Raw genomic sequence first — 22,054 nt, forward strand, 5'->3', positions numbered from 1 at the left:
AATTGTGTTCAGTTGTTAAACATTTACTTTTATATACTTGATTCTACTGTAATGATAATTTAGCACTCTTCGTTTATACTTGGGTTGAACCAATATTCTAAGTGGATGTAGGGGGTTTTTAGACTGGTCTTTACGGCTCAACAGCAAAACTGCTGGAGCCTCTTCATCCTTGCTGGGTCACTTTCAGCCTCAACAAGATAAATCATGTTACCTGAACTGCAAAAGGTAGCTAGTTAACTTTAGCAAAAAAGACAGATTGTAATATTCTTAAACTTAAAAACTAGCCCAGAATTAGCTAGCTATTAACATATAAGTTTTTTATTCTGGAAGAATTTAGCTGACCTAATTAACTCTAGCTATGTTGGATAAGTTAGGCTAGTTATGTAGCTAGCTAACCGTTAGCGTTAGCTTGCTAGCTAAGTATAGTTAGCTAACCTGACTAATGTTAGCTAGCAGCTAACAGTTAGCTTTAGCTAGCTTTCTTTCTATAGTTAGCTAACCTGACTAATGCTAGCTATGTAAATTAGGCTAGTTAGTAAATAGCTAGCTAGTTAGCTATCCTACATATACAATGGTATTAATACTACAATGCAACAAGAAACCTAGCATTAGCAAACAAGACAGACTTATTAACCTATTGGATTAAATTGTGTTTTTTAAGCTTAAAATATCTAACCCATAGTTAGACAGCTTACTACATATATGTTTTTTTAAATAATTTAGCTGACCTAATTAACGCTACCTATGTAGGTTAAGTTAGGCTAGTTATATAGTTAGCTAACTAACAATATAATAAAATTATTACTTTTTAAAAAGCAATTCCTTGTTTTACCTTCCCTTTAAACTGAATTTCTTTTATTTCAGGTTATTAGGTTGCTGATGATTCTGTGTAAACGCAACAAGCCTCAGAGGGGAGGAGGCTTACTGGTTCTACTGTGTACCCAGTACAGTTCCACTGGCACACAGCTGACATGCACTGGTACAAGGACAGTTTTGACCACATGCATTGTGTGTCTAAAAAATGTTTTAGTAGAGTTTTAGTAGGAACTTTTCTGTGCTAACAGCCTCTAGATACCTTTCTTCAAAGGCTTTACAGTAGATGTTAAAATGATGTGCTGTAATGCATTCTCTATTACATTAGTTAGTACTGAATAATCTGATTAATTAAATCTCCATTACAGTCCCTTTAGCCTTTGCTTATATGTTTTTCTCATTTACTTCATTATTTGCAGAATACAAATACCAAAAAAATATTTTTTTCATTCACAGTTGCAGCTGCTGGAAAATGGTTTGTCAGAATTGCCAGACACAGACAAATGGCAGGTATTTATTCTTGGATACCTGACTAAGACAAAATAACACAGAGTGAAACTCAGATTATGCTACATGTAGTATATGTTTCTGGCCTTTTTTCTAGAGGCTTTGGAGCTACTTCCTTCCTTTATCTCTGTCTGTGAGTGTCCTTGTCAAGAAGAGCTCTACAAGTTTTCAGAAAATGTTGGGTCTTTACATTTCACCTGCTCCTTCCAGGTATTTTTGCCATCTATCAGCATGAAAATGAAAGAAAATGTGCCAATAAGTTCTTTTTTGATCTTTTAATTTAATCACTTATAGGTAGATCAAGGGAGCCAGGATGTGGAATCAAAGATTGAGAGATTTCTTCAAAGAGTCAGTCTAGTTAATTCTCAGGTCTGGCCAAAGACACCAGAGATGTTAAAGACAATTTAAAATGATGTATGCTTAAACAAGCTGTTTTTGTTATTATCTAATTTAGGTTGACATAATTTTTCAAGTAAAGAAGAATGAAATCACACAACAACAAATATTCAGGTACAATTATATAAACATATATTTCTTAACAGTAAAAATGCTCTGAAATAGAATGCTTAACATTTTTAAACTTTCTCCTTTTTATTCTTGTAGCAGCAAGAGCAGATGTCTGATGGATTATTTTATTGCCAAGGACTGTGCTGCATTTATCCAGTTCGTTCTTCCTTTTCTGCAATAACTGTAAACACTTGCCATTGTCTTTGTTATTTATATGTGAATTTTTATATATATGATAACATAAAATCAGGGTTTATATGTCCATTATTTAACTTATTAACCTTGTTTTCTTATTAATTCAAATATGATTTCAACTTGCTTTCTTTTAGTTAATTTATGTTTTCCCGCAGGAGTACATTCTCTGTGGGCTGCCTCCCTTCCTGTTGCCAGATGCATCTGGTTTTTGGGGAGAAACTCCATCTCTTGCTTCCCTCTGAGGCTGTTGAGGCTGGGTTGTATGGGGAGATAAGTCTCACTTGCCTGGCAACCCTTGGACCTTGCATGAACCGCTATCCCAACTGGCCAGCTCGTCTATCGCATATACACATATCCTTAAAAAAAAAATTACAAGAAGCATTTACAAGTATAGCATCTCTCTTTCGGAGAGTACTTAATCATCATGTTTAGGATGCTTATACTAAGCTTTTAGACATTGCCAATTGACACTCAGATGATTAAAACAATTAAAGGGAGAGAAATGCTGTTGCAATTTTTTATTTACAAGCAGTCTTTGTAAATTGCATTGTGCAGTTCCTAATATGACCACATGGGGGGGGGTAAAAAAAGCATCTCCTTACCAGTAGATTAAATGGCTACAATGATTGTAAAGTCAGCCAGGCCCAGAAATAAGTGTGCATGTCTGCTTAAAGAGCAAATGACCTTGCTTTCAGTGATCTATTTATGTTTTTTCCTCAACCTTCTTGGTACGTGTTAGCATATGGTCCAAGTGGAATTCCCATAATGCGAGTAGAGGAACAGACACAGCTAAGTTTCATCCAGAGCTTGGCAGATCTGCCATTTTGGAGAAAACTAGGTCTGACTGGAGTCTACTGTGCTTATACAGACACTGCACAGGGTAAATTGCATACACACCATACATTTATTTAATTATAGATAAGTACACCAGCTCTCAAAGTTTGCTCCATCTACTGTACATAAAGGACATAAATGTCAACCAAAAACAGATGCCTGTTGTTGTAAAAGTGAGCCTTCTGCTCTGTAAAAAATAGAGATGCATGTTGCATTATTTTTCATATTAGTACTGAATAACAATAATAAGTGTTATGATCTGGTAATTTAAGGGCTTAACTTTAAATACTTTTGTTTGTTGAGGCTCTCAGTTTTATGAGGTGGAGTTTTCTACAGAAGATGAGCACCACCCAGATACTGAGCCTGCACAGAGCCAGGCTGTGAGTGAGGATCCAAAATCTGAAGTCCCTGCTGTGGAGCAAACCATCACTGTTTTACTTCTCATTCAGCACAGCGACCCTTTCCACTCTCAGCTCTTTGACTTTATCTGTATGAAACATCTCATTACTCTGTTATCAGTTTCTAAAAAAGTGTTTAAATTTGTTGTTCTATTTTTCTGTAATACCTATTGTTTGATTAGCTTTTTTAATTGTAATTAGCGAGTGAAGAGATTTTAGAGACGCAGCTGGACAGTGTGCTTTGGTGCAATGCAAAGAAAGTGAGATTGGCCCTGCAGTCTCTACTGGAAAACACCCTCAAGGGATTTCTAAACAGAAAGAAGGCAAGATGCTTTATGTGAACATCGTCCATTACACTCGACTACACATACACACTTACAGTTTTGTGCTGTAATATTTCACTCCTCTTTGTGGTTGTGTTTATGCACACTTGATTCTTTTGTTTGTATAGCTATATTTGTTTGTATGTTGTTTCTGGGCGAAGTTCAGGGAGAAGCTGCAGACTACCATGTCTGTCATTGTGGATTCAGTAAACAGCATTGTGAGCAGCAGCAGCAATGCAGAGTTTCGCTCTGCCTGTTTACACAGCATGAAGGTATTTCACAGCTATTTAAAGAAACCTAATGGACGGCACATGATCATGGTTAGGGTCATGTGGACTTTCTCTTATTCCCAATTCGGTTTAGTACTTAAGTAGTGACTGAATGTTATGAAGTATTTTACAGATAAGTAGAATATTTGTTAACTATGTAAAACATATGTGTATAGTGATAAATATATAGTAAATATATGTTTTGTCTAATTTAGGTACAGAACACCATTGATCTGCCTGTAGCCTTGCATCAGAAGCTTCAGAGAGTCATAAGTAGCCGGGTTTTATCCAGCTCCCATTGTACTGCAGGAAAGGTTTGTCATTTACTGTTTAGTCATCCCTTATCCTTATCTATGTTTGAATGTATCATATAACAGAAATTCAGAAGGCTGAATATCAATATGCTTTAGCCATGTTATGTATTGTTTTGCCATTGCTGTGTAGTCTGTGGAGGCAGCTGTCTCTGAGCAGAATGACAGGGAGAATGTTGAAGAGGGTAAGATGTATTTCACAGGGACACGGCAAGACAGAACTGATAATGTCTAAAGTGGATATCATATAAAACATTGGGCTGTTTTTATATTTACTGGTAAATGTAGTCAAAAATCATTTTATACTTTATATTTACATATTTTTTCTTTAATAACATTTTGGTATATGTTTTTTAATGATTGTGACCAAACAGACTTTTCTGGTACGAGGTCTGAAAGAGAAGCAGGGGAGTCTCCTGTAATCTCAAAGAGATGGTTTTCATGGACCATGGATGAGGATTTGAAATCATCAGAGAGCAGCTGGGCGGGTATGGACACCCAGATGAACCCTCAGTCCTCTTCACAACAATCACTGACACCTGACATAGACTCCCAAAGCATTACTAACCAGACAAATCAAAAGGTAAAAATCTGGTGATGTATCTAATGCATGTAGATTACACTAACCAAATTGTTACTAAGAGGATTAATTACTGTTCTAATATTTTGCCTTGTGTTGTGTCTGTTCAGGTTGAGAGGGAGTGGCTCGTTGAACTTGAAAATCTGTCTGATTGGGATTGAAATTTGAAGTCTATTGTACATTTAGTACATTTCTGTTCCCACAAATCTGTTAAATTTCATTATATAGTTTTTTACTTATGTTACAAATTTATTAGATGTTCTGCAGAATTGTAATTCCAGAGATTATATTTTGTTTACAATCTTGCAGTAAATGACCCAGTTTATTGTATTACTTTCAGTACGTGGTCACCATTCTCTGAAGTAAAGCACCCATCAGCTAGTACCACATGATGGCGCCAAAATATCAGGTCCCTTTTGTCATATTGAGGCAATGTGCTGGAGCCAGCTAGAGTCTGATGAATGGGCTAGAAGCGTCTACATTGCTTTGTGTAGAACAAGCACGTTCACACAGTTGAACAATAACAAAAAAAAACTAAGCAAACCAAAGAACAAGTCACCAACAAATATGCAAATCCAATTGTCAGTGATTGCTGTCAGACAAAAATCTTGTATCTCTGTTTTTGCCATCAGTCACATTTTGCCATAATGTTATTCTAACAGGGTTTCTTTAAATGTTATCAAAACGTAATGATAACAAATAAAATATTCTTTCTCTGATTTGAAAGTTATTTTTTTTCCTTTTCTTGTAATTTTTAGCATGACAAGGACAACTGAATATTTTTAAATTCCTGTTGTTCCGGTTTAATCCATATATTTGTGAACATTTTTACATCTATCTACAAATCTGACCAAATGTTGTGTTTTTAAATTCATTTGAATTGGCCAACAGTTCAGTAATCAATACATTGATAATTGGTGAAATTATTGTCAGTTGTTCAAAAATGTAGTCTACAAAAAAAAGTCAACAAAAATAATCAAAAATCTAATTTGATGACATAAAGCTTGATATATTTGTAGCTACACTGCAGAATTAAACAATAAACCTTTAGGCACACTTGGCCAATCAACTATGTGTGAATTAGTGATTAAAATGGTGTACAGTGAATATGCTTTGTAAACCTTTTTTTATTTGATTAATTCATGTATTACTCAATTTTACTGTTCACCAATGATTTGACCAGATACAGTTGCTGCCATACTGCTCCTAAATGCCCCAGTCTCGTTTCCTAATGACCTAATAATCCTCTAGTCTCGCGAGACTGGACTGGTCGCGCTTCTATCGTGAATGTTTTCATGGAGTTGGAAGAAATGTAAGCAAGCTGACTGTCAGGAACAGGAGATGGACTGAGATATGTGGCGGGCAAGAAGCTGCATAAAGGTAAATACTGAGACAGTCTCTCGGGCTGGTGTGTGATTTCTGTGCCGCTGTGTTAGTGATTAATTCCCCGTTAGCAGGCGGGCTAGCGTGGCTAACGTTACAGGAAGCATGAGAGATAGAGACCGGTCAGAGCGGCGGCGATAAGAGTTTATGAAGTCCGTGATAACTGGAGGAAGATTATCCCGACCGGTTTCGTTTGGATATTAATTTATATTAAAAAAAAAACTTTAATCTGTGCCGTGCCAGTTCTGGGCTAGTTTGCTATGTTAGTTGCCACTCTGTGTTCATTGACTATCAAGCTAGTTAACTAGCTAACGTTAGCTATCTACCAGCTAGCTAGGTTAGCTAACTGTGTAACAGACTCTGTAGGTTAGCAGTATCTCTCATGACATCTAGCTAGCTAGCTAACAAGTTGTCTATTTAGTGAAAACGAAGTGTTGGAGCTTATTTTGATAGCTAACTAAGCTATCCACTTCTCCAAAACTATAGCCTTGTTAGCTAATAAACAAAAGATTAGTCAGGTATTTTGTTAATCGAGAAGGCATTAAAGTTATCTGTTACCAAGATAGGTTAGCTAACATAATCTAGATTAGCTAGCTAGCTAACATAATCTAGATTAGCTAGCTAGCTAACATAACCTAGATTAGCTAGCTAGCTAACATAACCTAGATTAGCTAGTTTGCTAACAACCTAGATTAGTTAGCTAGCTAGGTCACCAAACTTCTCTGTAGTGCACTGGTTGGGCAGCTAATTAGTTACCTAGTAACCTAGCTTAGCCAGTTAGCCAGTGTTTCTTCTATTATAACTAGCAATTTAGGTAGTAAACCAAAGGTGTGTCAGAGGTGTAAGTTAGTTAACTGGGTTACAATGTGGGAATTTCTGTATATAGGTTAATTGTCTAGTAGATGCTTCGTCCTAGAATGATAGCTAGGTTGTATTAGAACACAGTATGTACTAGACAATTCGTTTTATACAAGTGAGTAAAGAGTCTGGCCACTGTGTATCCACATTTTTGTGGGTTGTCATTTTGTGTGACTGTATCTTCTGTTCTTTGTGTGACTGTATCAGCTGATCTTCCAGGAAAAAAAAATAGTACATCTTTAGAAAACCAAATTTACCAAATTGAAATATAATCAAGAGGAAGATTGACCATCACAAACAATCAAACCAAGCTGAACTGAATTGTTGCACCTGGAGTGGCATAAAGTTATCCGAAAGCAGTGTGTAAGACTGGTGAAGGAGAACATGCCCAGATGCATGAAAGCTGTGATTAAAAACCAATGTTATTTCACCAAATATTAATTTCTGAACTCTTAAAACTTTATGAATATTGTTTTGTTTTCTTTGCATTATTTGAGGTCTGAACGCTCTGCATCTTTTTTGTTATTTCAGCCATTTCTCATTTTCTGCAAATAAATGTTTTAATTGACAATATTTCTATTTAAAATTTGGGAGAAAGGTTTGTAGTTTATAGAATAACATAACAATGTTCAATTTTACACAAACATATTAATAGCAAAATCAGAGAAACTGATTCAGTCACTGAAGTGGTCTCAACATTTTCCAGAGATGTATGTGCTGGTAACTTTTTAATCATGTCTATCTTTCTGGATGACCAGCTGGTTTTGAGACAGATTTTTGCAGGGTGGACCTACAACTTCCTGCACATTAGTCAAACGGCCAGGAACAGTTTTCTGTACAGGAGTGAAGCCTAGTCATAGACTATACTTGTCTTTCAGTGTAAAAGCCTATTTAAAATGATATGTAGTTCAAGAATACTACAGAAACTGACCCTACATTTTTTGAATGCTTGCTGATAAAACTAAGCAGTTTCTAATCACTCCATCCTGCCTTGTTTGTGCTGCTTCCACAGCAGAATCCATTGTTGCTCTCTCCATCTTGCCACTGCCAGGATGTTCCCCTGCCTGGCCTATAGACCATGGCAAGTCTTATGCAGGGTCTACATGCAGCAGCGAGCCCCTCTGTCTCAGCTGCCCCCTAGAATAACACGACCATGCTATAGTAAGTCACTATTTACCTAATCTCTGTGACCTTTCTATCATTTCAAATTGTTTGCAATGTTAAAAAACGCACTGCTCTCATCTTTAATACTGTAATATACATTAATACTAACACTAGACTTTTCACCTTAACAGTCTATCCAGCATTGTATTTCCATGATAAAGGAGGCTTTTAGGAAATGCCTAGATATGTTCTGGTCCTTTTTGTATTCAGATTTCAGTGTACACCATTTGGTTCGATATGCAGGTTGGCAGGGTGGAGGCAAGGACCACAGCCTGTGGCTTAGTTTTCCTGACCACCGAGGAGTTTCTTTGGCATGGGCTCAGGTTCAGTACTATTCTACTTCTGGCAGCGGTAAAGATGGGCCACCAATACCACCAGAAACAGAAGGAGCAAAACCCACTGAAAAAGTCTCCACCGCACATCCCTCCAAAGAGCCAGCTGGTAAAAGCATCAGTGTTTATTTTAGTAAATATCCTTAAAGCTGTTGAGACTTTATTTTGGAGAGACCCTGACCTGGCCTTGTAAAGTAATATCTGATTGGTGTTTTTTGTTCATTTCCTTCATAGCTGCTGGTGATCCCTCTGGTAAGTGCTTTTCATATGTGATTATATAGCTAAAAACAACCCGCACCAATAGCTTTAATGAATATGAACTTTTAATTCACTGTGTTCTTTTGTTTTCCAAGAACCCAAACCTCAGGGTCTAACAAAAGCAGAGAGCATTCAAGTAAAAGGTAATTCATTGCCATGCGTCTGCTGTCATATTCTTACTATTAGTTGCGGTTTTGTATTCTGGCCTGTGGTGTGATTCTGTCTGTGTTTTACTGGTGTTTTCAGTTAGGGCTGTACTGAAAAAGAGAGAGTATGGTACCAGATACACCCAGAACAACTTCATCACTGCTGTGAGGGCAATGAACGAGTTCTGTCTCAAACCCAGGTAACGTGCAGTCCGGTTTTCTCAGGTTTACTCACAAGCAAGTTAAAGACTGACATAGGATTCACTTGAATGAAGAGATGTCATCATTTTTACTGTAGTTTGGAGGTAGTTATTTAATTGTTTTTCAGAATAAATAAGTGTTTAAACAACCATGTGTAACGTTTTTAAGAACGTCTGAAATTCTTTATCGGAAGAAAATGTGCAAAACTCTTGTGACTCTTGCTGTGTTATCAGAAATCCTGCTTTTATACCTCAATGAGCCATTTAGGATGAAATCCTGAATGTAGTCTTTACTAGTGTATGTTAGGTTTGCAGTGTAGTTTGTCCTCACAGTGTAATAAGAGATTGTCATTAAGAATTATACGGTTGAACCAAACTGTGACAAAATTTATGTGACTGAGCAGGAAATCATGTTTTGTGAAACAGACTCTTTTTTTTTTATTTGTGTGTTCAGTGACCTGGAAAAGCTGAGGAAGATCCGGCGACGCAGTCCCCATGATGACACTGAGGCATTCACAGTCTTTCTACGTTCAGATGTGGAGGCCAAGTATGTAAAAACGAGAAAAAAAGTATTCGTACTGAGTTTACCTTCCTAAGTAAAGTAAGGTTTATGCAGGTATTTTTTTTTTTTTCCTGCTTGTGATTGGTAGGGCCCTGGATGTTTGGGGCAGTACGGAGGCACTTGCACGGGAAAGGAAACTCAGAAGTGAGGTGGAGAGACAGTATCAAGAAAGTATGTGTTCTTCATTTAGTCAAATTACACATGATGATACTTGTCTTGCCGTGTTTCTACAAACCATCAGTTATGTATTTAATGTGCCATACCATTACAAAAGACTTCTTTATACAGTGTGCTTACTTAAAAGTCAGCGTGTGAAACTTAATAAGATCAATGAATTATTTTTGTCATAATAATCTCTTATTTTCTCTCTCTTAGATATATTTCGAAATCAGCAATTGTTGAAGGAATACAAAGACTTCTTGGGAAACACAAAAGTATGTCTATTTTGTGTTCTCTTTTGCTTGTAAAAAAATATTTCTCATTCAGCAAACGAAAAACATTTAATGTTTTGACAAAATAAGATAACACAATTACTATAAAATCTTTTCACATTGACTTTTATGAAAGACAGTTTTGGACTTTGCAGTAACACTGTGTATTTCAGTTCTCAGTTCAGTTAACTAATTGGTAAAAAAAGGAATGTATTTCATTAGCAATGGTCTACCTTCTGTAGTATATCTCACATGAGGATTTTTTTTCTCTACAGCCTCGGTCAGGCAAGAGGGCAACTTTTCTTCAGGGCCCAGGAAAGGTGGTGATGGTAGCTATTTGCATGTGAGTTTCCTAACTTACCTAAATGCATTTATTGCATTTTTTAAAAAGATTCAATATTCAACTGTTTCAACATGTTTGCATGATGTTTTGATTTGTTTTTCCTCAACTATCTATTGCATTGTTTAAAATGTGACTATTGTGCATGCACATATTGATATATGATATATGAACTTTATGTACTTATTGTGCAGCCTAAACACAACAGAAATCCATGTACCTATCAAGGGCTAGCTTTCCCCCAGAAGCATCTTATTTATATCTCATTCTTAAAAGATCATGAAAGCATGACATCATACACTCTTTCAGTTAGGTAAGATGATCACCATGACATCAAGATGCTTTTTAGAAACTGGTCCTGTTCAGTTAACACTGAAAATTCACTTGTGAGTTCAGTAACTGAAGTGCATTCCTTACGAAGTGGATAATTCCACAGGAAGGAGGGAATGGGACGGCGTAATGGGACTAAGTGACTGTGTCCTGTTTCTCTATTAGATTAAAGAAAGATTTAATTAAAAACATGTGCATTCACATGCGGAACCTATCAGATTAGATCTCTGTAAAATTCATTTGTTTTATATCTTTCTAGATACCCATTTTGTGTAACTACAAAGTAATAATTAAATGGAATTAATACTAGGCTATGTAGTGGATGTGAAATGTATGGTTTATAATCAAGCAGTTAAATTGTATCATGCTAAGCAAGTTGCTGTTGCAACATATGTATTTATATTTACATACAATGTTTAGTTGAATACTTATGAACCTGTAGGTTTATTCTGTTTTTTTTCTGTTCTCAGAAATGGACTGAATTTCTTCTTTAAACTTCTGGCGTGGGTGTATACTGGATCAGCCAGCATGTTCTCAGAAGCCATCCACTCCCTGGCTGATACATGTAACCAGGTATTATACACCCTCATTTTTGCATCTTTCTTCCTACCTTCCCCTCCATTCATGTTTCTTCTTCTTAGGTACTTAATCATTAAATGCACATTTTTATTAAGTAATTTTATGATTTTTCATTAAGTACACTGTATGTATTTTCACTCTGTTCTTCAGGCTCTTCTGGCACTGGGCATCAGTCAATCTGTACGCAACCCAGACCCTGTTCACCCGTAAGAATTCAGACACTGCAACACTTACAAATAAACAATAACATACAATAAAATTTTGTAATGACTCTAGTTTATCATTCATGGTTTTCTTTTTCTCCCTGTCTCAAAGGTATGGCTTCTCCAACATGCGCTACATTGCATCCCTCATCAGTGGAGTGGGCATATTCATGATGGGTGCTGGACTGTCCTGGTACCATGGCATTATGGGACTTCTGCATCCTCAACCAATTGAATCGCTTCTCTGGGTTTGTGGCTTCTCATTTAGAAGTATTTATTTATTATTCATTTAGAGTATAGCTAATTTACATACCTGCAGTATAATATATGTGCTACATGTGGATTACCTTTCATATCTATTCATTCATATGTTGCAGGCATACTGTATTTTGGCTGGATCTCTGGTGTCTGAAGGAGGTAACTGCATTTATAATTTTTTTTTACTTTTTCTTAAGGGGAAAGGATATTTCAGGTCAATATAAACGGAAAATATATACTGTGCATATCATTCTGGTTTCTTCTTGCAGCAACGCTGCTGGTGGCCATTAATGAGATCAAGAAGGGTGCTCATAAGCAAGGAATCTCCTTCTATGAATATGGTATGAAAGACCCATCTGTTTAACTAATCAGTTCAGGATTAAATATTAAACCTGGATATTATTTGTATTGCTGTTTTTGATGTCTTGTGTAATGGTTGAACTGTTGAGCAGTTTTTTTTTTTTTTTTTTTTTCAAGGCTACTGTGTTTGTGCAAGACATTATGAAATTAGCTTCAGGAGTGTTGTAACAAGGCTCATACACACTAAACCATTGTTGCTCTTGACTAGTGTACAGAGGCTGAACGTTCTGGTGCTGTGTGCATGTGTCTGATTACTGGAGTTTATTTGTTGTTTGGTGTGCTGTGTTGGATGCGTGTGTTTTAGTAATGCAGAGTCGAGACCCCAGTACCAATGTGGTCCTGCTGGAGGATGCGGCAGCTGTTCTGGGAGTGATTATGGCTGCCGGATGTATGGGTCTAACCTCTCTTACAGGTAAATATAACTCTATTACATGAATTTTTGTTTCTTTCTTTCTGGGTGGGTGGGGGACTGAATGACAGTATAATAGTATTGTAGTAAATCATACAGGCTTTTATGCATATTGTGGGTATCTTAAGTCTCTAAAGGCTAACTGAGGAGGACTGTTTAATTCTTTCTTTTGTAAGGCTTTGGTCTGTTGGGGTCTTACACAATTTAATACTAAAGCCAGTAGTGTAGTTATAAAATGGAGGGGAGTTTTTTGCTTTATAGTTGTTTTAATCATTACTGTTTTGCTGATACATTGTGCTCATCAAACCCCAGTAATACAAAATACAGACATATATCAAACATTTGTATGGTGCTTTTACCCTATTACAGAGTTATTGGATACTGATTTTGTTGTATCTTGCTCTTTCTCTTATTCAGGCAATCCATATTATGACAGTCTTGGTTCTCTGGGAGTGGGCACTCTTCTAGGCACGGTTTCTGCATTCCTCATTTATACCAACACTGAGGCTCTGCTGGGCCGCTCCATTAGGGCCGAACACCTTCAGAAGCTCACAGAGTTCCTGGAAAGTGACCCTGCCGTCAGGTTAGCATCCATTTTTTTTATTTACACTATAATATAATGACACTAAATGAATTGTCCTGCAGTCTTGCATGATTAAAGTAATGCATAATTTGTTATTAAGTCTGAATAAAATGTGTGTGTATGTACAATTTGCATTATGTTTCCAGGGCAATTCATGATGTGAAGGCCACAGACATGGGGCTAAGTACAGTGAGGTTCAAGGCGGAGGTGGACTTTGACGGGCGGGTGGTTACACGTTCCTATCTGGAAAAGCAGGACATTGATCTGATCCTCCATGTACGTACAGAACAAAAATACTGGAATAGTGTACTCTCCACACTCGCTGTTTCCAAACAAGTCTGCTGTCTGATTTCAGTTCTGTATCAATTTGGCATTGTTTTGGGTCTAAAGAGCAAATGTATCAGGTGTCATTCCGTTTTTTAATTAGAGACACATGCAGTCAAGCCACTACCTCTTTACGCGGTGTCGCGGACTTAGCATCACAGGGTAGCCGGTGTGCTCGGAAGAAAGCAGAGCAACCAAGCAGAGATCCACCAGACATCTGTGCTGACCAGCATCACATTAGGAGTGATGTGGGGAGAGAGTGCCATCTATCCACTCATGGAGTTTAGTTCCATCTGTTTTTAATGTTGACTTTACCAAAGTTATATAGTGCAGTTAGCATGCTGAATTACAGGTAGCCATGGTATAGATGATGCTTTCTCTATTACAGTCATTGTTACATCACAGTGGTTTTAAAGATGTTATTTTAGGGAAATAATGTATCCACTGTGGAAATATCAAGAAACTTAACTTGATGTGTATATGTTGGTTAGGATATTCAGCAGGTGAAGACTCCAGAGGAGCTGGAGGCTTTTATGCTGAAACATGGAGAGAACATTATAGACACACTGGGAGCAGAAGTGGACCGTCTGGAGAAAGAGCTTAAGGTTTGTGACACTTCCTCTCTGTAACACACACAGACGCATTTATTCTCTGTTGCTATTTTATTTTTTTTATGTAACCAAGTTCTAAAAGGTATAAGCTCAGATTGCTTGATAAACATTTTTACCTACTGCTGGATTTCTAAATGATCTGTTCCTCTAACTTGCAAGGACACTTTGTCAGCGTTTTCTTTGTCAGAGTAGATTTAGATCTGAATACAACAGACATCACCTGCAATCAGAGCATGCTATTTAGCCTCTTTAAATAACCTAAAATGAAGTTTACTCTCTGTTATTGTCCTTTGACAAAGTAAAACAGATTGTAGTGTTTGTCACAGTACCAGGCTTAATCCAGAACACAAACTATTCTAAAAATCAGAATTAACAGTTTGACAGTTTAATTTGACCTGCTGTAAAGTTGTGTAAAAGTCATTCAGCAGTGAATTTTTAATTATGCAATATGCAGATTTCTGCAGTGCTCTGACTATAACCACAGATTTGAAACATTTAACATTTGAAACATTCATGAATCATTCCAGTTTGTGTTTTGCTGTTGCTGACCTTGAAGTTGCAGGTTTTGACTCATTCTTTTGTTTTGGAAACAGCAACGCAATCCGGAAGTACGGCACGTGGATCTGGAAATCCTCTAATGCTGTGACCTATGTAGAGAGGCAGCGCCAGTTGGGCAGAAATAAATTGCCGGACAGTGGAAGGATGATAAATGTAACCTGGACTTTGAGTGACCCAGCTCGGACCCACCAGTCAGACGAAGTCTTACTTTTCAGCAGCCCCACACCATCCAAGTTCTCGCCAGCACTGCATGAAACCTGTTGATAAGCTTACAGTGCAGAAACACAAAAATGAGGTTTGCTGCTAAATGCACTATAGGTCCGAGGGAAATCTGTAACTGGACCATTTTTCAGTAAGCAGTCATGAACTGACCTCAGGTTTATGTACAGGAGTGCTGGTCTAGGATCATGCCTATTAAAGATGTATTTAGTAGTATTTAAAAGACATATTCTAAAACAGCACTCTGAGATGATGCATAAGGTTTGTTATTTCAGAAGATTTATAACTTTTAACAAATGACAAAACTCTTCTGCTGAACAGTTTTGACTCTTGTTTAAAGATTGTGGAACTTGTGGAGTGTAACTCCTAGTGGGCTTCTGCAAACAGTTTTGTTAATGAGTTTGGAGAAGCACCAAACAAAGCACACTCAAATGGTCTTTGCTACATTAGATCATATGGGTAGGACTGGACTCGGATCAGTAAAGGACCAGTGTCTCTTATTCTTTGTCCTCAAAACAAAAATTCACTTCCTACTCCACAAGTATTCTATTTATTTACAGTGCAAAGCAGATATGGTGGATAAGCATGTGGGTCAGTATGTATGCAGTGGCTTTTTGGAATTGAATTCTTATATAGAACATGCAGACACTACTTCCCTGAAGCTCTGATGTTTGTTAGTTGTGATCGTTCAGTTTATTGCAAAGATGATTTGTTTTGTTTAAGAGACAAGTGTGATCGGTTTTTACATTTCTAAGAGCTGGCTGGATATACTGAGCCACATATGAACTTAGTGTGTTTAGAGCTACTCTAAAGTGGTCAGGTTACATTTTTTGTTTGTTTGTTTATTTTAACATTGCTTTTGTGTAGGTCTGGCATGATAACTCATTTTGTTTAAACAGTATAATGTCCCAGAATTTATTTCAGTACAAGCAAGATTGTCATTTTATGCCACTAGGAAAATTACTATATAAAAGCACAATAAAGCAATTGCACTCTTTTTTTAAAGAGCGGTTTACTTAAAGGAGATTCGTTTTCAAATATCCTATAAGTAAAACTCTTTTTATACACAAATTTGACATCTTTCACATTGATGGGCTCTCTTAAAATGATGGGCTTTCTTAAAACAGCCAGTATGGCCAAAATTGAGGTCAGTAAAAATATTTGTAGTCATGTCTATATATTGAGCAAGTCAATAATGTAGTTACCATGACAGGCCTACTTATGTGTCTGTTGTAAATTTAATTTAAGTTCATTTTATCTTTGATATCAGAGCGCTGACCCAGGTTCAGCTTTTTAGCCCACTTTTGCTCTTAGTAACCTACATGCTTCAGGACATGAAAGATGAAGCTGATATCAATCTCTCATGTCAAATTTGCCATGTTAATGCAACACCAATATGGAAAGTTATTTCTGTAACAATCTGCTCCAAGATGCCCTGCAGAAAGAATAATATGAGTTAGATTGTTTTGTGATGCCAGAATACTAAAGGAAACTCTAATGCCTAGGGCTGGGTATCAAAATTCTTTACTGTTACGGATATAATGTTCAAAATGAGCTTTTAAAGAGTTAACATTACAGAAATGTGACTTTTTTTTCTTTTTGAATTACCAGTGTGCATTTGGAAATTGAGGTGCAAAAAAACTAACCAAATTTACACACATTTTTTTGTTTAGCTGACATCAGTATAGCATTATCTGTTTATACTGAAGTTAAAGAACAAAATTAATTTACATAAGACACAGGAACAAAAATAGACTATTTAGCTAAGGTATAAATAGGGTTGGTACATAGTCATGTGAAAGTAAATTTATGCATAAAACCACATGTATGCCATCACTGAAATTTAGACAATATGTAATGATAATTTTAAATATTATTCATTCTAAAAAAGTCCATGTCTTACGATACCTATGAGGTCAGTATAATGTGCACCCAAGAAACATGCTAATTTAAAAATCTAGATTGGTGATTGGCTGTGTAAATTATGCTCATTTGCAGGTTATTAATTTCAATACTACTGTCATTTTACTGTAGATTATAATATTAACAAAGGTACTAGAAATGTTTAAAGAAGTTAAATAAAAGAAGAAACAAAATATTTTAATATCCAGCCCTACTAACGCCAGATAAAGAAGCAGTAATGTACAGCCAGTACCCGTGTAAAGCTCCTCTGATTCTGTGAAGAATGTGCAGACAGACTGTACATTTCATCATCCTCCCTCTCTGCGAACACTAACATAATGCCAACAAAATACTGTTATACACACTTCTCCATGTTACCCTAAAGGAGCGACATGATAATCAGTCGATAAACATCCCAACACAAAGCAGGTATTCTGCATCTCTCTCTCCACTGTAAATAATCACAGGCTGTGAAATAGCCATTCTCTCTATCAGTCCTGGTGAATGTAGTGATGTTCATTAAAAAAAATACAAAACTCTAGATTCAGCTAAACCATCCATCTGTGCTTAACAGCTCATGTCTCTTGTAGTGATCTGTTGGAGAAAAACGGGGAAAATGTGAATTCCTCTACCCGTGCTACATACTGGACATTATCACACCTGTATTATTAATTACTGCATATTCTCCTCATTGACAGGAACTCAATGTTACATTTCCAAAAGGCCAAGGCTTCTGTGAGCTTAGTTCAAGGGTGAAGTCCTCCTTTCTCAGCAAGAGCTCTTTAAGTTTTTTTTTTTTTTTTTCTCAGACTGGGGTTAGGTTTGTTACAGGTCCTCTATATTATATTTTAATAAATGTTTATTAATGATTGATTAGCATAATGGACCTGTAACCGAAGTTAAAAGAATAAACTGCAATTAATTTATGAAACAAGGTTTCTCCCTTTTTTGTCTCCTGGTTTGAACATCCGTAAGCATTCAGATTTTCTTTCTTTCTTTTTTGTTTTGTCATATTTATTTACATGCGTTTATTTATCACACTGTCTGTCTAAATAAGCCTTGGCAAATGTATGAAATATATGATTCAATAGATTGGAAAAGAACAGAAGCCATTGGCCAGCTGCATCATCAATAGACCTTACTTACATTTGGATTGGCTCAGAAATCTTTCCATTAAAACTAAAATACCATGGGAACTCCTTCCCTACCTCAAGAAATTCATGCTTTCCTCAAAATGGTGACGTTTTTCAGGGAGCTACGAAGGAGAAAATATGTATAAGATGAGGTGACAATTATTTTTTAACAAAAAAAGAAAGACGAAAAGACATTGAACCTTGAAGCTACTGGTTAGTTTGAAGTTAGCACTTGAAAAAAATGCATGTTTTTAGAGCCATTCTTTAATCACCGCCCAAAGGAGAAGGTAGCGGCGGATCGGATCGCCCAGCTGGAGGAGACCGAGGTGCGGCGCTTCTGCAGCGGCTCGGCGGCGTCTGTTCTCCCTCTACAACGGAGACGATCAGTCGCTGTGGTTCATGTCGAGAAAGGAGACGTCAGGCTCTGTGGATTCTGTGGTAAACGTTAAGAACCATATATATATACCGTGCTGAAAGATGGCGGAGCAGCCAAGAAGAATGCTTAAGGTGCTTGTGCTGCTTTAGAGATATAACATTATCTCTAGCTATATAATTAACCAACATCTACATTCAAATATAATTTTATAACTACATGTATATCTGCATTCATTTGTATCTATATCAACATCCATATCTACATCCACTTTTTCTCCATCTCTTAATCCTCTGTTTTTTATGTCTATACTTATATTCTTCCTATTCTCTATTGTTCAGTAACTACTGGCAAATACAATATTTCTGTAGAGCTGTTGTATACATTACTCCAGCTGTAGTAGCTATGTTTTTTTAATGTTTAATGTGTTCAAACTGTTATATATATATATATATATATATATATATATATATATATATATATATATATATGTGTGTGGATTCTTGTAGAGCTGTTTTATCATATAATTCTTCTGGGTTTTCTACATTCATTCTAGTCCAAAATAATAGTTTCTTTAAAAAAAATTCTGAAGACATTCATTCTTCCAGTAATGTTACTGCAAGCCTACTAGAATAGCTAGCGTTAGCAAGGTCTGTATCATAATGTAATTCTAATTTATTTAAATCTTTTTTTTTTGCTGTGTGTATTGCTTAAAATCTTAAGTCAACGTGTGTCTAAATAAAAAGAAATAATCAATAATCAACTAAAAGCACCAAAACGAAAAGGTTAATCCAGTTTAAATGTCCGTTTCCTCTGTACACTGGTATTTTTAAAAACATCTAGCTAATTACCTGAAGGGGGCTGTGGATTCTCTGAACATGTTATTAAGCTAAACCCCTCTCAAACACTCCAACAGGTGGCGCTGTTTACCGTGAAATGTTCCCTCCTATATCCCCGTCTACCGTCATTCACATGCAGCTCGCTTTATGTGCTGAAAACTGGAAATGACAGCCGGACCTCAGCATTAAATCCTTCCTATTTGATGCGGTTTTTCTCTCCTATTTTTGGAGCTGTTTGTTTAACCCTGCAGTTTTTCTCTGGGTGAGAACCGGAGCTCTCGCTCAGCTCTCCGCGCGCCGCTCCTGTTCTGCGCTTTGAGCCTCTTTACAATGCTGCCTTGTGGGATCAGAATCAAGCAGCATTGTACAGGGCTATGACAGCACAGAAACACACTCTTCAGACAAGGAGCCCTGCGTTTCTGGGACACGGCGGACTGCCAGGCCATGACAGCATCTGTACACACACATCAGCGTCTGAGTGAGCGAGCCTGAAATGGACATACTGTACAGCGCTGAGGACAGGAGGCTGTCGTGGAAATGACAGATAATTTGACCTCTTGTTCATTGCTGACACATTGCTGCTCGTGTTAAAGCTTGGCCTTGTTTCCATTGTGTGTTTCTAGAGCTGCAAAGCAAGGATGCCTTCAGATTGTAAGTATTTGGACAGTGACATTTACAGATTTTGACTGTGGGCTCTTGCTCAATAAATTGTATTTGTTCTACTGTATGTAAAGATAATAGAAATTATTTTACATTTTATACACAGGTAGAATTTTGTCCACAGGTATTTGTTGGGGGAAGGGCTGTGCAGCTCTTCCTGAACTGCATTCTCTTAAGTTATGGAGCTCCATTTAGTACCTCTGGATGGAGCATTCAACATGATCATGAGGCTCTCATCACTATACGTGATTACTGTTCATCCTACAAAATCTAGTGTAAACCCTCAAAGAAGAGAAGATGCTTCTGCAACCCATTTTTTTTTAAATAACCTTGACTTTGGACAAATCATTGGATCAGCAGATATCTACACATTTTTGGAAACTGTCGTGGAAATGACAAATAATTTGACCTATTGTTCATTGCTGTCAAATTGCTGCTAGTTTTAAAGCTTGGCCTTGTTTCCATTGTGTGTTTCTAGTGCTGTAAAGCAAGGATGCCTTCAGATTGTAAGTATTTGGGCAGTGATGCTGTGGGCTCTTGCGCAATGAATTTTATTTGAAGGTTGAATGCTTTGATTTTGTTCTACTGTATGTAAAGATTATAGAAATTATTTTCCATTTTATACACAGGTAGAATTTTATCCACAGGTATTTGTTGGGGGAAGGGTTTTGCAGCTCTTCCTGAACTGCATTCTCGTAAGTGATGGAGCTCTATTTAGTACCTCTGGATGGTGCATTCAACATGATCATCAGTAACTCATTTACCCTACTAAGGCTCTTGTCACTATATGTGATTAAATCCTACTGTTTATCCTACAACATCTAGTGAAAACCCTTGAAGGAAAGAAGATGCTTCTGCAACCCATTTTTTAATAACCTTGACTTTGAACAAATCATTGGATGAGCAGATGTCGAAACATTTTTGGAGACTGTCATGGAAATAACAGATCATTTGACCTCTTGTTCATTGCTGACACATTGCTGCTTGTGTTAAAGCTTGGCATTATTTCCATTGTGTGTTTCTAGTGCTGCAAAAAAGGATGACTTTAAACTATAAGTATTTGGGCAGTGACAGTTTTTGGTTCTAGGCTCTTGCACATTGGATTTGATTTGAAATTCTTAAATTTTGAGGATGTTTTCATTGCTCTACTGTATGGAAACATTATAGAAATAACAGTAAATTTTATACACAGGTAGAATTTTTGTCCACAGATATTTGTTGGGGGAATGGGTATGCAGCCCTTCCTAAACTGCATTATCTAATATCTCTGAATGGAACAACTGATCAACATGATCATCAGTACCTAATGTATCCCACTAAGGCTTGCGTCAATATATGTGATTAAATTGTACTTTTACAACAGGTATTATGTCTTGAAGAAGAGAAGATGCATCTGCAACCTTTTTTTAATACCCTTGACTTTGGGCAAACCATTGGATCAGCAGGTGTCTACACATTGTTACCTACTACAGTATAGCCCACCCATTACAAAGGGGGCTACACTAACTGGCAAATTAATATGATTGTAATTAGAATTTTTAAATGCCAACCATTTATTTATAATCACAACTTCTGCACCCAGATGTCTGGTGATGTCTATTGTCTTCAACAGTTTTTGGCCTGTGGGTTTTATCTTTAGTAAATACGATCAGTGCTGACTGGGATTCAGGTCAGATAAATGACTTTTAATCTATGGTCTTGATTAACTCCAGCCTTTTATGTTTCATCAGGTTTCATCAATTCATTCTAGAAGTACAAGGTTTAAAGGTTGATTCTGTATCTGTACTAGTGAGAATTTATCGTGTGTTTGGAAAAATCAAGCAAAATGAATGTTATGATTCCATTAACAGCTATACATTTTAGGAACAACCATTAATAGCAGGTGATGGCACGATCATACTCAAATCTTTCTTTATTCTGTCTTTGGGTGAACAGTATGTTCCTCAACTCTTCTTCAGGACTTAGATTTTGCTTTACCTTCTCTTTCCTTTGTGTTAGCCACTAAAGCATATCTGCAATTCTAGCAAGAGTCAAAATTGATCATCTGTCCACCAGGTTGCTTGGTAATGGTGAACTCAGTGTGTGTAGTGTGATCTGACCAAGCAGAATGCTATGGACTTCTTGGTTAGAAAACAACTGAACTGCCACCACATTGCCATCTTGTGTTTCGGTTTTACAACAGTAATCTGTGGAATAACTTGTGATGTGATATTAAATGACTGAAAAATGACATGTAATTTCAGATATTCTGTCAAACCAAATAAAGCTGAAAAAGAATGACATACATGGAGTGGTGATGGTG

At 36.8% G+C, this 22,054-nt stretch overlaps 1 protein-coding gene and 1 long non-coding RNA gene across 2 annotated transcripts; both read left to right on the forward strand.

The window, feature by feature from the left end:
- The first annotated feature begins 189 nt into the window (after positions 1 to 189).
- Positions 190 to 17,681, forward strand: slc30a9 (solute carrier family 30 member 9). The gene is made up of 35 exons (XM_049484409.1): positions 190 to 225; positions 865 to 979; positions 1,270 to 1,323; positions 1,418 to 1,530; positions 1,615 to 1,689; positions 1,775 to 1,830; positions 1,924 to 1,983; positions 2,178 to 2,373; positions 2,755 to 2,902; positions 3,160 to 3,345; positions 3,456 to 3,577; positions 3,739 to 3,849; positions 4,062 to 4,160; positions 4,291 to 4,342; positions 4,532 to 4,740; positions 4,848 to 4,882; positions 7,991 to 8,139; positions 8,386 to 8,583; positions 8,709 to 8,726; positions 8,828 to 8,875; positions 8,979 to 9,078; positions 9,533 to 9,625; positions 9,729 to 9,811; positions 10,016 to 10,074; positions 10,347 to 10,414; positions 11,212 to 11,314; positions 11,471 to 11,526; positions 11,636 to 11,771; positions 11,901 to 11,940; positions 12,051 to 12,122; positions 12,446 to 12,553; positions 12,968 to 13,133; positions 13,280 to 13,409; positions 13,949 to 14,062; positions 14,662 to 17,681. Exons 1-35 carry the CDS (start codon positions 205 to 207, stop codon positions 14,704 to 14,706), a joined length of 3,438 nt encoding a protein of 1,145 aa, XP_049340366.1. The 5' UTR covers positions 190 to 204; the 3' UTR covers positions 14,707 to 17,681.
- Positions 17,682 to 18,737: 1,056 nt separating this feature from the next.
- On the forward strand, positions 18,738 to 22,036 carry LOC125804840 (uncharacterized). Its single transcript, XR_007441036.1, has 2 exons — positions 18,738 to 19,858; positions 20,382 to 22,036. It is a non-coding gene; the product is annotated as an uncharacterized LOC125804840 (long non-coding RNA).
- Positions 22,037 to 22,054: the final 18 nt, after the last annotated feature.

Source organism: Astyanax mexicanus, chromosome 10, assembly GCF_023375975.1.
Source record: "Astyanax mexicanus isolate ESR-SI-001 chromosome 10, AstMex3_surface, whole genome shotgun sequence".
Taxonomy (NCBI): Eukaryota; Metazoa; Chordata; class Actinopteri; order Characiformes; family Acestrorhamphidae; genus Astyanax; species Astyanax mexicanus.